The following is a 17,018-nucleotide window of genomic DNA, read 5'->3' on the forward strand; positions in this document are numbered from 1 at the left end:
TTCAATACCATTAATAATAATTTGTTGGGTCAAATTTGCCAACCGAATCAAATAAAAAAAAATCGGAAATAAAAAGTTTGCTTTTTTTTCTTCAACCAAGTTGAACCCCCGTAAAAGTCGACGTGAGGGTCTCATTTGTATGCAAGGCCGGGCCGTGCTGACTCTCTAGGCTGGGCTAATGTCGGCCATCATGCTGCAGTCCTCGGTTTGTAAAATCGCTGCCTCGGGTCAAATTCATCATGCCAAGCCAACCATCCAAACGACCGAATGAAGTAGAATTTTGAATGTGGGTCGCTTAGAATTAACCAAGCTGACCCAAGGCTGTTGGCAGCCTAAATATCTTTCTGAAGTTGGTAGAAACAAGTGAGAGGACGTTCGTGGGTGGGAACTGCTATTTTTAGAACGTTGAATAATAGAGCGTGCTGTGGATGTATGGGAAAAATATTATCAGCGGATTTCGAAAGTCCATCAATACACATTTTGTTGATTGGCCAAAATAACTGATCTGTGCAAAATTTAAGCTGATCCTGTTTCGATTTTTTACCCACCAAATCACCAAAGGGAGGGTTTTATGACCAGGGTAAAATCAATCCTAAGTTTTTAAATAAGTAGAAGCGCGACCACAGAATATTCCTTGCCAAGCGGATCGGTCCAGAAGAAAATGATGGAAAAAACGGGTTGGGAAAAATGTTGAAACATGGGAGCACTGCCAATTTGAAGCGACGCGACGCCAAATGCCAAACTACAGTTCAGTGGCCAGCCGTAGATGTCTCCCGTTTGGAAAAGACGAGTTCCGGAAAAAATTTTCTACCACCCGCGCAAAGTAGATGCAAAATTGAAAAATCTAGCTAAATTATTATATAACCTACCTACCTAAATTATAGTTTAAAATTTAAATAATCTTAATCCCTAAAGGCAGTGAACTGAATTGTGGTAAACAGTGGAATGTTCCTACATCAGTCCACCAGCACCAGCTAGTTTGATCCTTCTGAAACCGTTCCGGCTCTTCCAGCTAAGTGTAGAACTCTGCTATTCCAAGCCGCGTATTTAACAGTTTATAAGAAGCAAACAGCTCGATTAAGAACCATTCCGGCTCTCCTAGCTAAGTAAGCTAGCTTGACTTAAGCTGTACAGTAACTTACCAGCATTCGTAGAAGAACTGTATACATCGAATAAGAACTGTTCCGGTTGTAGGAGAAGTTACTTCCAAAACTGATTTCTTGAAGCTGCTTGATCGCTATCGAGACCGGTGTGATTTTTCCTTGCATACAACTCGGAACAGTCTTCAAGAAATCATCATCCACCGCGAGAGATGGCAACTGTGAACGACGATGATCCATCTCCAGCGACACCCAATGATGAAGTTTCCAACTGCGTGGAGTATAATCTCCCTGATTCGGCAGGGAACATGGTGCAGTGCGACGTAGGCGATGATTGATGGCATCTAACCTTTTGAGGAGTTACACCATCCGTTGAGTTCCGCCCTTGGTCCTGTCCAAAATGCCAGCCAGCGCGTAGCATTCACAGCAGTGCGACAGCTTCCAGTAAACGTTCCCGAAAGGTTCAGCTACAGCTGGAGCAATTGGAGGAAAACCGTACCTTAGGGCTAAAGGCTCTACAGATGCGCTTGGAAGCAATCGAAGCCCAGAAACGACTGGTCGATGTGAAGTACAAACTATTGCAATCCACCGTCAACGATGTGGATGAAACGAACAATGCTCGGAGCCGGGTGAGCAGGAGGATTAGTCGTCAGCTTACAACTGATTGGTTGGAGAGCATATCCGATGTGGTTGTAACTCCCGAACGTACTCCAACCAATGATGCAACTATTCCGACGATCCCTACAGGCCAGCTGAATGGTCCAACAAGTTCTTACACACATCCGACGTGTTCAAACCAACCTTTCGCTGGTTCAACTTTCCCCACAACCAGTGGTAGGAGCATCAGTGATACTCGTCTACCGACCTGGTTGGTCGTTCCGGATTCAGCATCTACCCAAATTTTTCCCGCTGATTCGGAAGCCAACTTGTGTCAACGGATTCAGCAGTTGTCAACCGACAACCAACATGGTGGGGAGAGAAGGTCAGCAGTCCAATTTGCCGAAAGTATAGCCACAGTAGGAGCTCCCGAGCAACAACATCATCGAAATCCAGCCGGTTTCTTTCCCCATGGCGAGCAGGTTACACCAATTCCACGTGTGCCATCCCAAGACAGTGCGCCTCTACCTCACCCCCCTCAAGACAAGTATAAAAGAAACCAACGTCAAGGTAAGACCGACCCTGGTTCTTCTCGCTTAAATTCCGATCAATATAATGAGTCCCTGATGTTACAGTTGGGACATTGCCCCCCAAGCGAATACGCAAATATCACCCAACATATAAATAGTTTTTCGCCTACCCCATCTCAACTAGCAGCACGTCAGGTTATCGCCACGGGATCTCCCTATCTTTTCAGGGGACCCGGAAGATTGGCCAGTATTTATTAGCCATTATACTACCTCCACTTTAGCCTGTGGCTACAACCTCCACTTTAGCCTGTGGCTACAACCCTGTTGAAAATTTGAGTCGTCTTCAACGTTGCCTCAAAAGAGTAGCACTTGAATCGGTGCGAAGCAGCTTACTTCTGCCCGATTTAGTGCCTGAGATAATTGACACGCTACGCTTTCGTTTTGGCCGACCTGACTTGATAATTAATGGCCTTTTACAAAAACATTGGAATATTCCTGCTCCCAAAGCTGAAAAATTAGAATCCCTGATAGAATACGGCACAGCCGTTCAAAATTACTGCGCCCATCTGGAAGCATCTGATCAAAACGCCCACCTGTCAAATCCATCATTGCTCGCCGCGTTAGTGAACCGTTTGCCAGTCGATTACCAAATACAGTGTTCAGCATATACAGACAACATCAGTGAAGTTAGCTTAAAAGAATTTGGTGAATTTATGAAAATGTTAATGGAACGAGCAAGCAAAGTTACTTCTTCGAAAATATGTGTTGTACCCAGTCGGCTTGAGGAACGGACTCGGCCAAAGCGAGGAGCTTTACACGCACATACCGAGAGCAGTCACCTAGCCAGTAACCACAGAGAGAGGAGATGTAGCATGTGCAGCCGAAACCACCAACTGAAAGAATGCGACGAATTCAAAACGCTCACCCTTGAAGAACGCAGGCGAGTCGTGGAGCAAGAGAAACTATGCCGCAATTGTCTGAATTTCCACGGCTACCGATTGTATCGTTTGAGTGGATATTGCAATGTTGATGGTTGTACAGTCCGCCACCACCCTCTTCTCCATTCCATCGGAGGTCAGCAGATGCAGAATAATGCAGACGAATCTTCAGTACGTTTGAACGATCATCAATCTAACTCCAAGGGTCGTGGACCATCCGCTTTCGAACCCAGTCCGCCCGCCGACATCCACGTGCATCGAAGTTTTCCTCAAGTTTGCCTGCTTCGCTTTGTGCCGGTCACATTACACGGGAAGGGAAATCTGAAAATTGACACTTTCGCTTTCCTGGATGATGGTTCCTCACTCACGCTTATCGAAGAAAAACTGGTTGCTGAACTCGGTTTGCAAGGACAGCCACGAACACTCCGTTTGAAATGGACGGGCAATAAGACAAGAACGGAACATGGCTCCAAGGTTATTGAGCTTCAGATATCCGGAACCGATCAACGGCATCACAAACTACAAGCTACTCGCACAGTCCAAGAATTAGCTCTTATCCCACAAACCCTAGGCTTTAAGACATTGTCGGCTTCATTTCGGCATCTACGAGGACTTCCGATAGCGAGCTACAGGAATGCAGTTCCTCGTGTTTTGATAGGTGTTAACAACCTTCATTTGACAGTTCCACTTCGTACAAAAGAAGGTCAGCCCCAAGACCCAATAGCAACTAAAACAAGGTTGGGATGGTGTGTCTACGGAGGAACAGGATACCAAGATACATCTTTGTAAGTGCACCGTTGTGGTTGCTCTGGTGATGATGCATTGCACACAGCTGTTCGGAACTATTTTGCTTTAGAAGACGTGGGGATAACCGGGACAGCCATTCTAGAATCCGAGAACGATAAACGGGCCAAGAGAATCCTTGAAGAGCACACATGTCGCCAAGGTGATAGATTCCAAACTGCCTTACCTTGGAAGTCCGATTATTATGAGTTTCCTGACAGCCGTTTTATGGCTGAAAAACGTTTCGAGTGTTAAGAACGTAAGCTGAAACGAAACCAAAAGATGATGGAAAGCGTTACTAAACAAATAGAAGAATACCAGGTGAAAGGACATGCCCGTCTCGCCACCGAAGATGAAATCAGAAAATCAGATCCTCGAAAAACCTGGTACCTGCCACTCGGCGTTGTAGTAAACCCCAAAAAGCCGGAGAAGATTCGCATGGTGTGGGACGCAGCTGCAACGGTTAAAGGTGTCTCATTGAACAGCATGCTTTTGAAAGGACCAGATCAACTAACAACACTACCCTGGGTTCTCTTCCGCTTCCGACAATATGCTGTGACAGTCTCTGGTGATATATCCGAGATGTTCCACCACATCCATATGCGTCCCGAAGATCAGCAAGCTCAGGGGTTTCTCTGGCGGACCAATCCAAATAAAGATTTCGACGTTTTTGTTATGCAGGTGGCCACCTTCGGTTCAACTTGCTCCCCAGCATCTGCTCAATTCATAAAGAATAAGAACGCACGAGAGTTTGCTGATCCTCGAGCTGTGGAAGGAATCATCGACTGCCATTACGTGGACGACTACGTCGATAGCTTTGGGACAGAGGAGGAAGCTCAACGAGTTGCTCGAGAAGTCAAGGCCATTCACGCGCGAGGAGGTTTCAACATTCGGGGTTGGAGAACCAATAGCGTGAAAATACTCCAAAAGCTTGGAGAGCCAACAGATCCTAATCCCAAGAAACTAAACGCACAGCACGGCATCGTCGAGAGGGTTCTTGGAATGCACTGGCTTCCCAATGAAGATACCCTGGCATATTCCACCAATTTTCAGCCACAAATAAACGACATAATTTCAAACAGAATGCGGCCAACGAAACGAAAAGTACTGAAGTGCTTAATGAGTGTATTCGACCCTCTCGGTCTTCTAGCGGCATTGGTCGTTCAAGGCAAAATACTTCTCCAAGATATTTGGAGAGCCGATACTCAATGGGATGAAGAAATCGACGACCAAGTATTCGAAAAATGGACCAGATGGATAGATCAGTTCCCACTTATAGCAGACCTCCAGGTTCCAAGATGCTACTATCTAGATGCTACTGAAACACTCTACAATAATCATGAACTGCATATATTTGCCAATGCAAGCGAAGATGCTTACGCAGCTGTAGCGTATTTTCGTATTTCCATCAATAGCAAGGATTATAAGTGCGCTCTAGTTGCGTCAAAGACAAAGGTAGCTCCTCTGCGACATTGGTCGATTCCCCGGCTTGAACTCCAAGCTGCTGTATTAGCTGCGCGACTAGAAACCTTTATTACAGAAGGCCATAGATATTTTGGTCGGATTCGAGTACAGTACTAGCCTGGATACGCTCGGACCATCGAAGATATTCGACGTTTGTGGCATGTCGAGTATCCGAAATATTATCTACCACTTCTATCGCTGATTGGCGATGGATCTCTAAGAATATGAATGTTGCTGATCTGGCCACAAAATGGGGACAAGGTGGTCAACTGGACGTGGATGGTCCATGGTTCAACGGATCGGAATTCTTGAAAGATAAAGAGGCAGAGTGGCCGCGTCCCAAGTCAATACAACAAACTGTAGAAGAACAAAAAATGTGTGGGGTCCATCGAAGCCTAGAAATTCCAGAGCCGCTGGTTGATGTATCCAGATTTTCTAAGTGGGAGAGACTGACCAGAGCAATGGCCTACGTATTCCGATATTTCAACAACTGCAAGAAAACACGTTGCAAGATCAGTAGTTTGTATCCCACGCAATCCGAGTTGAGGCTCGCCGAAGATTACCTTTTCCGAATGGTTCAACGAGAAGCTTTTCTAGACGAGGTGCACCAACTACTGGCACAATTCAGCGAGCCGAATGAAAAGCAGGTCGCCGTAGGAAAAGGCAGCAAACTGTACAAGTTGTCACCTTACCTGGACGAACACCGAGTTCTGCGAGTCGACGGGTGGATTGGAGCGGCCGGCGGTTAATGTGGACAACACATCAAGTATCCAGTGATCCTCGCGAAACAACACCGTGTCAGCGATTTGATCATCGATTTTTATCACCGTAAGTTCCATCACGCTAATTTTGAAACCGTGGTGAACGAATTACGTCAGGTTTACCATATCCCACAAGTACGATCCCGTGTGAAGCAGATTGTGAAGCGTTGTCAGTACTGCAAAATCAACAAGGCTCGATTTTAAAATTCCAAGGATGGCTCCTTTACCAGCGGCGAGGTTAGCAACGTGCACACGACCATTCACTTTCGTCGGGTTGGATCTGTTTGGTCCACTCCAGGTTAAAGTTGGTAGGAGCTCGGTTAAACGTTGGAGTAGTATTCAACCTAAGTATGGAGTCGTGTATTAGGGCGGTTCGGAGGTTTGTTGGTAGGCAAGAATCACCACTAGAATTCTATTGAGACAACGGCACCAACTTCCGGGGAGCCGATAATGTGCAGCAGCAACAAGTGTCCAACATCGAAGAAGGGCTAGCATCTACATTCACCAACACTGCAACGAATGGGTGTTTATACCTCCCGGAACACCACACATGGGCGGCGCATGGGAGCGCATTGTGCGTTCGGTGTAGAAAGCGATGGAGACGAGCGTGAGCTCGTGTAGAAATTTAAACGTCGAGGGCCTGTGGACTCTAGCAATCGAGGCTGAAGGAATTGTGAATTCCAGACCGCTTACGTATCTTTCGATTGAGGCAGCGGAACAAGAAGCTCTTACACCTAATCACTTGTTAATCGGAAGCTTTAACGGTGTCAAGCAGCCGACTGTAGAGCAGGTAGACGAAGTATTGGTGCTTAAAAATACCTGGAACCAAATACAACACCAAGCAGACACCTTCTGGCGTCGATGGGTTCGCGAGTACTTATCGGATTTGAATCGGCGCACGAAATGGCAGGGTGAAACTCGACCCATTTGTGTAAGAGACTTAGTGATCATTGTGGATGAGGCTAGACGAAATATGGTTGGGTCCGCTTACGTGTTAATGAGGTCATTCCAGGGCAAGATGGGCGTGTAAGAAAGGCAATTGTTCAAACTCATAGGGGGCTCACTAGGCAATCGGTCTCGAAGTTAGCTGTACTTGACGTTGAGGCTGAGCTACCAAAATTAGCTGTACTGGAAGTTGCGACTAAGGGTAATGCCTAAACTACAGTTCAGTGGCCAGCCGTAGATGTCTCCCGTTTGGAAAAGACGAGTTCCGGAAAACATTATCTACCACCCGCGCAAAGTAACTAGATGCAAAATTGAAAAATCTAGCTAAATTATTATATAACCTACCTACCTAAACTATAGTTTAAAATTTAAATAATCTTAATCGTTAAAGGCAGTGAACTGAATTGTGGTAAACAGTGAAAAGTTCCTAATCAGTTCACCAGCACCAGCTAGTTTGATCCTTCTGAAACCGTTCCGGCTCTTCCAGCTAAGTGTAGAGCTCTGCTATTCCAAGCCGCGTATTTAACAGTTTATAAGAAGCAAACAGCTCGATGAGGAACCATTCCGGCTCTCCCAGCCAAGTAAGCTAGCTTGACTTAAGCCGTACAGTAACTTACCAGCATTCGTAGAAGAACTGTATACATCGAATAAGAACTGTTCTGGTTGTAGGAGAAGTTACTTCCAACACTGATTTCTTGAAGCCGCTTGATCGCTATCGAGACCGGTGTGATTTTTCCTTGCATACAACTCGGAACAATTTCAATAAAAAATCCTTCTTTAGGAATACTCAACTTTCTGTACATTTCCGTTGAGATAACCGTTAAGAAACCAAAAATGCGCAATGTTTCCCCGCACACCATTTCTCATTCGTAAAAAAAATTTAAACAGGATCTATGAACTGTCACCACAAATGGGAATTGCGTCATCGTGAATTGACCCATTCTTAGGTTTTTCTCGCCTATAAATAATTCTGAGCTTTCCAGCTTGGAAAATTTAAGGAAAGTAAATAATAGATACACTTTACTACTAGTTTTAATATATTTTGATTGAAATAAAAGGAAGTCACAACACGAAGCTGACTTTAAGAATCCTATTTTTTAAGACTTATAAATTATGATATGAGTTACAAAAAATAGTTTGTTGACCATGTTTCTACCGATTTTACTTGACCATTGCGAGTATTTCAGACTTAAAAGAAACATGAAGTTTCACTGAGTTCCTGTGTGTAGGTGTTCGTTTAAAATTGATGAATTCAGCTAAAAATAAATAACCAAATTTATAGAACGTTCAGAAATCATAAACGAAGTATTCAGAGTCTCAATTTGAGACTTAAAGCACTTGACATTCAAAATTAGGGTACAATAAGACAGAAATTACCCCGTTACCGTATAAAAAGCTGTATTTTATTGGTTCAGAAATACTTACTCTCGATGTGAAATTCCATCAAGTACCAGCAAGCAACAAATAACACGCGTCAACTAGCTTCACTTCACTTTTTTCCGGGCGTCAATTGGCTTCATGGCCATAAACCGCTCAACTTTGTATCAAATTTATAGAAAAATCGAAAAACCATTTCAAGAGAAGCACCCCGTTGTTCCCTGGCGATGGTATTCTAGGAAAATTTCTAGCGAGGTAACATTTTGCGATATTTTTTTATATTATTCTCGTGCCGGTTTTAATCCCAATAAACAAAAAAAACAGCTTCGAGGATGCTATAAGAGCACATCAGCCAGCCGTCCTCACTGGTAGAAAAATATCGAAACAGAAGCAACGTAAATATGGCGCGGGACTCACCGATCCAGGGAGATGGCAACCAGAGTGAAAACGGACGAAGCCACCGACATGTTGGCCATAAAATTGTTGATGGTGCAATAGACGGCCCCGAACGGCCAGTCCGAGTTGAGCATGAAGATGAAGTTGAAGGAACAGTTTAGTGAGGACATCAGCAGATCGGCCACGCTCAAATTCAGCAAAAAGTAGTTGGTCACGGTTCGCATCCGGCGGTGGGCTGCAATTAGAGAATGAAAGGCGGTGAGAATGACGAGGATGAAGGCGGGGCTGCTATTGAATGAAAAACGGTTGGAAATTCCCCGTAGCAAAACACATTCCAACAGTTTGCACCTAGCAAAATGTGTATATTAATTTCCGGAAGTTGAAAAACTGTTACGGCTAATGGCTACCTACATATGTATATATCCCGTTGATTTTTTCTTCAATCGCATGAGTTCCGGAATTCAAAGTTGAGGTGCCAGAAAATCTCAAATCCAAAAGTTGTCTAAAAGCTCGTGCACAAAATCTATAAAATGTGGCACACCCGGCAAAAAAAAATAGAAACTTCAATGTTGATTAACATTTGGTTTACATGTTTACATAAGTACCGTCAAACGGGGCATCATGCAACAGCGGGGTTCGATGCAACATTTATATAACACTACATTGAATCAATTTTTAATTTAATGTATTGTAATAAAGTTATCTTTTAATGATAACAAAATGATGATGACATAATTTCTCGCATCTTAAGCTAGTTGTCTTAACTTTTTTATTTTTATGTAAAATTTGAAAAATTGAGCCATAAATGTACAAATTTTAACATTTTTTGATGCTGAAAAAAACTTTACCCAGTATGACGGATCGGCTTGATAAAATTACCTACAAACTTTTTACAGGATTCCTCACATTATACCAACATTGTTGGTGTAAAAATATTTTTCGAACAATCACCCAATTTTTTTAAATGAATATTTTTAATATTCAGTTAGATGTCTGGGGTTAAATGCAACAAAATGCAAATCAAAGAAATACCTTGTAAATCTCGTTTCCGAGTGCTGGAATATGAATGTTTTGAATCACGCGTTTGTAAACATATAAATTTCATTCATCCAAACATTTTTTTTATGATTTCAGCTTTTAGAATTTTTCGTAGTATTATTTAACCCCTAAATGTATGCAGCATCCTTAATTTCAAAAAAAATGTGAAAATTTGTTTTTACAGACCCAAAAACTACTGCAATTGGTGTTGTCATGCGTAATGGTCTTTAAGACATCGCAAATATATTAAAAATTATGAATTTTCGTACGTGTTCATAAGATTTTTCATTAAAAACAAAGTTTGTTGCAAGTTACCCCATTTTCTAAGAAGGGTAAAAATCGCATGTTTTTAGAAAATTAAAAATAACTGAAGAAACCAATAATTTTTTCAACTACGCCAATTTGATGTCCCAGCATCCTTAAAACTTTTGATGCATAAAGGATACGATTAACTGTGAACATGAAGTTTTTTGAAGCTATTGAAGTTGAAAATTGTTGCATGTTGCCCCAGTTGACGGTATGAGTTTTTCAGAATTCAAGTTGATTGTCATTCCTTGTAGATTATTATTGCCGTTTTCTTAACAAGATCACATCGTGTTAGTGTCGTGCTTGAATAAGTATCGAAAAAAAATTTAAAAAAATTTCAGCAAAGTCACCTAGTCATTTCACGCCTTAAGCCTTAAATCTCACTTCATTAACATGACAAAAACATCAAAAATGTATCTCAAAATCTTTTCAAATGTTAAAGAACCTTCTCAAAACATTTTTAGAGCTTCGGTTTGAACTTTTAACTGAGTTTCTTTGCAAGGCTCTAACAATGTTTTGAGAAGGTTATTTAACATTTGAAATTATTATTTTGAAAAGTTACAGTATGGAAAATTAAAAGAATAATAAACTTATTCATTTATTCGCTTTTTGATTTATTGGAATTTTTAAGACTGGTGTGCCATACTTATTTGAAGGCAGAAGGTTATAAACAGACCAGTCAATCTAAAAGCTCTTGACACAAAAAAAAATCGAACCCAAGCCACTCATTTAACTTGTCGAAAATGACCCTAGAACAAAATGGAACAAAAAATCAAACGACGATGAGATCGATGGGTTCCCTCAACAAGTTTACGGCTAGCAATTTTTTTTAAATTGAATAAAGTTACCCATCGAGGGATCGGCGTAGCTGGAGATGCTGACGATGATGTGCCTCCCATTTTGGGTTAGGATGAGAGGCTGATGAAAAATTTATTCCTTTTTAATAACAGTACAGTTTTGTCTGTGACTGCCGTTCATCTTTTGCTAGAAGAAGGAATGATGAAGTTGATTGCTGAATAAGAAGTTTCTCGTTTTAAGCTGACCCATAAAAACGAAACGCAATTGGTCGTCAAAAATTTCAGAAACAACTTCTAAATTTATCAATGCATATCTCACTGAGCAGATGGTGCTGCGAAAAGTTTGTATTTTTAAAACAGCAATCAAAAATTCAGCGCAACCAATATTGCATTCAACCGCAAATTTTAAAATGACCATGTTTTCGAATTAATGCCCTAATAAACTTGATCGGTTACCGCACCAGTACTAAAGCCAACTCATCAAAAGCATTCGCAGATTCCGACAAGCGTTTTAAAACACTTGATAAGGCTTCACCAGACATTCCGAGACTGATGTAGAAAAACGATTGAAAACAGCTTCTCCATTTTTCCATGAAATATATTTCGATAAAAATAAAATCAAATTAGTCTTCAGACTTTTTATTCAAGGTTTGTAACATCAACTCTCTGGAGCCACCTCCAGATAGGAAAACAAAACATTATTTTCGGTGAAATGACTTCTGATTTCTGACTTTTTTTATTTAGCATTAAAAGTTGTTTTAACTTTAACAAAAATCAACTCTCTAGAGGCACCTCCAGATACGAAGACAAATATTATTTTCGGTGAAATGATTTCAGACTTCCGACTTTCTGACTTTTTACTTCTGTCTTCTGACTTCTGACTTCTGACTTCTGATTTCTGACTTCTGACTTCTGACTTCTGACTTCTGACTTCTAACTTCTCACTTCTGACCTCACTTCTGACTTCTGACTTCTGACTTCTGACTTCTGACATCTGACTTCTGACTTTTGACTTCTGATTTCTGACTTCTGACTTCTGATTTCCGACTTCCGACTTCTGACTTCTGACTTCTGACTTCTGACTTCTGACTTCTGACTTCTGACTTCTGACTTCTGACTTCTGACTTTTGACTTCTGACTTCTGACTTCTGACTTCTGACTTCGGACTTCTGACTTCTGACTTCTGACTTCTGATTTCTAAATTCTGACTTCCGACTTCTGACTTCTGACTTCTGACTTCTGACTTTTGACTTCTGACTTCTGACTTCTGACTTCTGACTTCTGACTTCTGACTTCTGACATCTGACTTCTGACTTTTGACTTCTGATTTCTGACTTCTGGCTTCTGACATACGGCTTCTGACTTCTGACTTCCGACTTCGGACTTCTGACTTCTGACTTCTGATTTCTGACTTCCGACTTCTGACTTCTGACTTCTGAGTTCTGAGTTCTGACTTCTGACTTCTGATTTCTGACTTCTGACTTCTGACTTCTGACTTCTGACTTCTGACTTCTGACTTCTGACTTCTGACTTCTGACTTCTGACTTCTGACTTGTGACTTCTGACTTCTGACTTCTGACTTCTGACTTCTGACTTCTGATTTCTGACTTCTGACTTCTAACTTCTGACTTCTGATTCTGACTTCTGACTTCTGACTTCTAACTTCTGATTTCTGACTTCTGACTTCTGACTTCTGACTTCTAAATTCTGACATCTGACTTCTGTCCTCTAACTTTCGACTGCTGATTTCTGATTTCTAACTTTTGACTTCTGACTTCTGATTTCTGACTTCTGACTTCTGACTTCTGACTTCTGACTTCTGACTTCTGACTTCAGACTTCTGACTTCTGACTTTTGACTTCTGACTTCTAACTTCTCATTTCTGAACTGACTTCTGACTTCTGACTTCTGACTTCTGACTTTTGACTTCTGACTTCTGACTTCTGACTTCTGACTTCTGACTTTTGACTTCTGACTTCTGACTTCTGATTTCTGACTTCTGACATCTGACTTCTGACTTTTAACTTCTGATTTCTGACTTCTGACTTCTGACTTCCGACTTCTGACTTCTGACTTCTGACTTCTGACTTCTGGCTTCTGACTTCTGACTTCTGACTTCTGACTTCTGACTTCTGACTTCTGACTTCTGACTTCTGACTTCTGACTTCTGACTACTGACTTGTGACTTCTGACTTCTGACTTCTGACTTCCGACTTCGAACTTATGACTTCTGATTTCTGACTTCCGACTTTTGACTTCTGACTTCTGACTTCTAAATTCTGACTTCTGATTCTGACTTCTGACTTCTGACTTCTGACTTCTAACTTCTGATTTCTGACTTCTGACTTCTGACTTCTGACTTCTAAATTCTGACATCTGACTTCTGTCCTCTAACTTTCGACTTCTGATTTCTGATTTCTAACTTTTGACTTCTGACTTCTGATTTCTGACTTCTGACTTCTGACTTCTGACTTCTGACTTCTGACTTCAGACTTCTGACTTCTGACTTTTGACTTCTGACTTCTAACTTCTCATTTCTGAACTGACTTCTGACTTCTGACTTCTGACTTCTGACTTTTGACTTCTGACATTTGACTTCTGACTTCTGACTTCTGACTTCTGACTTCTGACTTCTGACTTCTGACTTCTGACTTCTGACTTCTGACTTCTGACTTCTGACTTCTGACTTCTGACTTCTGACATCTGACTTCTGACTTTTGACTTCTGATTTCTGACTTCTGGCTTCTGACATACGGCTTCTGCATTCTGACTTCCGACTTCGGACTTCTGACTTCTGACTTCTGATTTCTGACTTCCGACTTCTGACTTCTGACTTCGGACTTCTGACTTCTGACTTCTGAATTCTGACTTCTGACTTCTGACTTCTGACTTCTGACTTCTGACTTCTGACTTCTGACTTCTGACTTCTGACTTCTGACTTCTGACTTCTGACTTCTGACTTCTGACTTCTGACTTCTGACTTCTGACTTCTGACTTCTGACTTCTGTCCTCTAACTTTCGACTTCTGATTTCTGATTTCTGACTTCTGATTCTGACTTCTGACTTCTGACTTCTGACTTCTGATTTTTGACTTCTGACTTCTGACTTCTAAATTCTGACATTTGACTTCTGTCCTCTAACTTTCGACTTCTGATTTCTGATTTCTAACTTTTGCCTTCTGACTTCTGACTTCTGATTTCTGACTTCTGACTTCTGACTTCTGACTTCTGACTTCTGACTTCTGACTTCAGACTTCTGACTTCTGACTTTTGACTTCTGACTTCTAACTTCTCATTTCTGAACTGACTTCTGACTTCTGACTTTTGCCTTCTGACTTCTGACTTCTGACTTCTGACTTCTGACATTTGACTTCTGACTTCTGACTTCTGACTCCTGACTTCTGACTTCTGACTTCTGACTTTTAACTTCTGATTTCTGACTTCTGACTTCTGACTTCCGACTTCTGACTTCTGACTTCTGACTTCTGACTTCTGACTTCTGACTTCTGACTTCTGACTTCTGACTTCTGACTTCTGACTTCTGACTTCTGACTTCTGACTTCTGACTTCTGACTTCTGACTTCTGACTACTGACTTGTGACTTCTGACTTCTGACTTCTGACTTCTGACTTCGAACTTATGACTTCTGATTTCTGACTTCCGACTTTTGACTTCTGACTTCTGACTTCTGACTTCCGACTTTTGACTTCCAGCTTCTGACTTCTGACTTCCAACTTCTGACATATGACTTTTGACTTTTGACTTCTGATTTCTGACTTCTGACTTCTGACATCCGACTTCTGACTTCTGACTTCCGACTTCGAAATTCTGACTTCTGATTTCTGACTTCCGACTTCTGACTTCTGACTTCTGACTTCTGACTTCTGACTTCTGACTTCTGACTTCTGACTTCTGACTTCTGACTTCTGACTTCTGACTTTTGACTTCTGAACTTCTAACTTCTAAATTCTGACTTCTGACTTCTGACTTCTGACTTCTGACTTCTGGTTTCTGACTTCTGACTTCTGACTTCTGACTATTGACTTCTGACTTCTGACTTCTGACTTCTGACTTCTAACTTCTGACTTCTGACATCTGACTTCTGACTTCTTTCTTTTGAATTCTGAATTCTGACTTCTGAATTCTTACTTCTGACTTCTGACTCCTGACTCCTGACTCCTGACTTCTGACTTCTCACTTCTGACTTCTGACTTTCTCACTTTTGAGTTCTGACTTCTGACTTTTGATTTTTGAGTTCTGGCTTCTGATTTCTGACTTCTGACTTCTGACTTCTAACCTCTGATTTCTTTCTTTTGACTTCTGATTTCTGTACTATGGGCTTTTGCTTCTGACTTTTGTTGCCTGGCATCTGATTTTCGTTTTCGTACGGAAAATTAAAGATATTTGTTCAGAAGAACGAACGTAGATTAATTTTTATTTCCTATCGATTAGTACATAGATTCTTGCTTGAATTACACTAATTCACAGCATTTTTTAACTAAGTAAGCTGAAGATCACTTTTTATGTGAAATCGAGCGCTGAATCCGAAATTGAAATTCAAAAAAACAGTTTTAAGTTATGCTCCAAATAAGAAATTTTGGAAAAAATTAAAAAAGTACTTGTAAAGATATTCAAATATTTATGACTGCAAAACATTAATTTGAAATCTCTTTTTTGCATATTGAACTTTTTTTCTCTATTGACTGATTGCTTTTTATGAATATTTTTTTTAAGTCTTGATCAAGACTGATATTTAACCCGAAGACTGCAATACGATTGTACTTAGAACGAAAAAGTTATTGCAGTATAAAAATTGTATTTATACTGCAAATTGTCGTCCAAAACGCAATGCGTAAAATGTACTCATTAACTGTTACACGACAATTTGTGGCCAAAATACAATTTTCGAACCACAATAACTTTTTCTGTTTTGAGTTCTATCGTGTTGCAGTCCTCGGGTGAAATATTTGTTTAAGAAAAATATTCATAAAAAGGAAACAGTAAATGAAGAAAAAAGTTATCAATGAAAAACCAGTATTTTTTGCTTCTCTCGAGCAAAATGCCTTAAAATCCCATCAACGCTTGAGGCTCAAGCAATTCCTCCTCATGAGTAGATCTTACTGAAATTTAGCATATGACCTTTTGGTAAGTTAATGATAAATTTTAGCTTGTTTAGATTTATCATGTTTTTTTATTCGATATTCAGAGTAGTACACTGCGGTTGTTCAAATTATTTAAAAAGAAAAGCAAATATTACTGTTTTAGTAAAATTACCATAACTTCTTTTCAACCGATTTTAATAATTAACCACTTGAAATCTTTATTTCAAATTTACATTCACGGTCCATGGAAAACCAGATTTTTAAAATGTTGAGTCTAAAACTGACGATAAAACAAAGTTTTCCCTAAAAATGCATTTTTTTTAATTATTTCTTCACAACTTCACTAGTATCAACATTACTGTTGATCATATGCAAAAATAAAGTTCAGATGATCGATTGAAAAAACCTTCAAATTGCAAAAAAGAGATTTCAAATTTATGTTATGCAGTCCAAAATATTTGAATATAAGTACAAGTACTTTTTTTTATTTTCTCCAAAATTTCATATTTGGAGCATAACTCATAAACTGTTCTACTGATTTTTTTTTTAATTTCATTTTCGGATTCAGGATTTTAGAAAAATTTGGGTAAGTCGTTGAACTTCACGATTTTTTTTAAATTTTGAAAACTAGTGTTATCAATAAAATCTTGATTTAGTGGAAACAATGTTTTTTTTTAATTGTTAAAAATATACCTTAGTGAAACATAAAAAAGAATAAATACATTAATGAAATTGTATAGATTATGATGCAATTTGCACTTGATTTATCATTTTAAATCCATTTCCTTGAAGGTAAATCAAACGTTCATAGCTCATTCATTTTTTTTTGTAAATGTTTTCGAGCATATTGTGGATCAAGAAAGTAGATAAATTTTGTTTATAAAA

General features: G+C 40.3%; 1 protein-coding gene across 1 annotated transcript in view; it reads right to left on the reverse strand.

Annotated features, from left to right (window-relative positions):
• LOC129737563 (tachykinin-like peptides receptor 86C) overlaps positions 1–17,018 on the reverse strand; it is a 264,810-nt gene that overhangs the window by 177,615 nt on the left and 70,177 nt on the right. Inside the window, exon 4 of the mRNA XM_055728725.1 lies at positions 8,913–9,126. Within this exon, the coding sequence (XP_055584700.1) occupies positions 8,913–9,126 (214 nt within the window). The remainder of the gene's footprint in view (positions 1–8,912; positions 9,127–17,018) is intronic.

Source organism: Uranotaenia lowii, chromosome 1 (assembly GCF_029784155.1).
Source record: "Uranotaenia lowii strain MFRU-FL chromosome 1, ASM2978415v1, whole genome shotgun sequence".
Taxonomy (NCBI): domain Eukaryota; kingdom Metazoa; phylum Arthropoda; class Insecta; order Diptera; family Culicidae; genus Uranotaenia; species Uranotaenia lowii.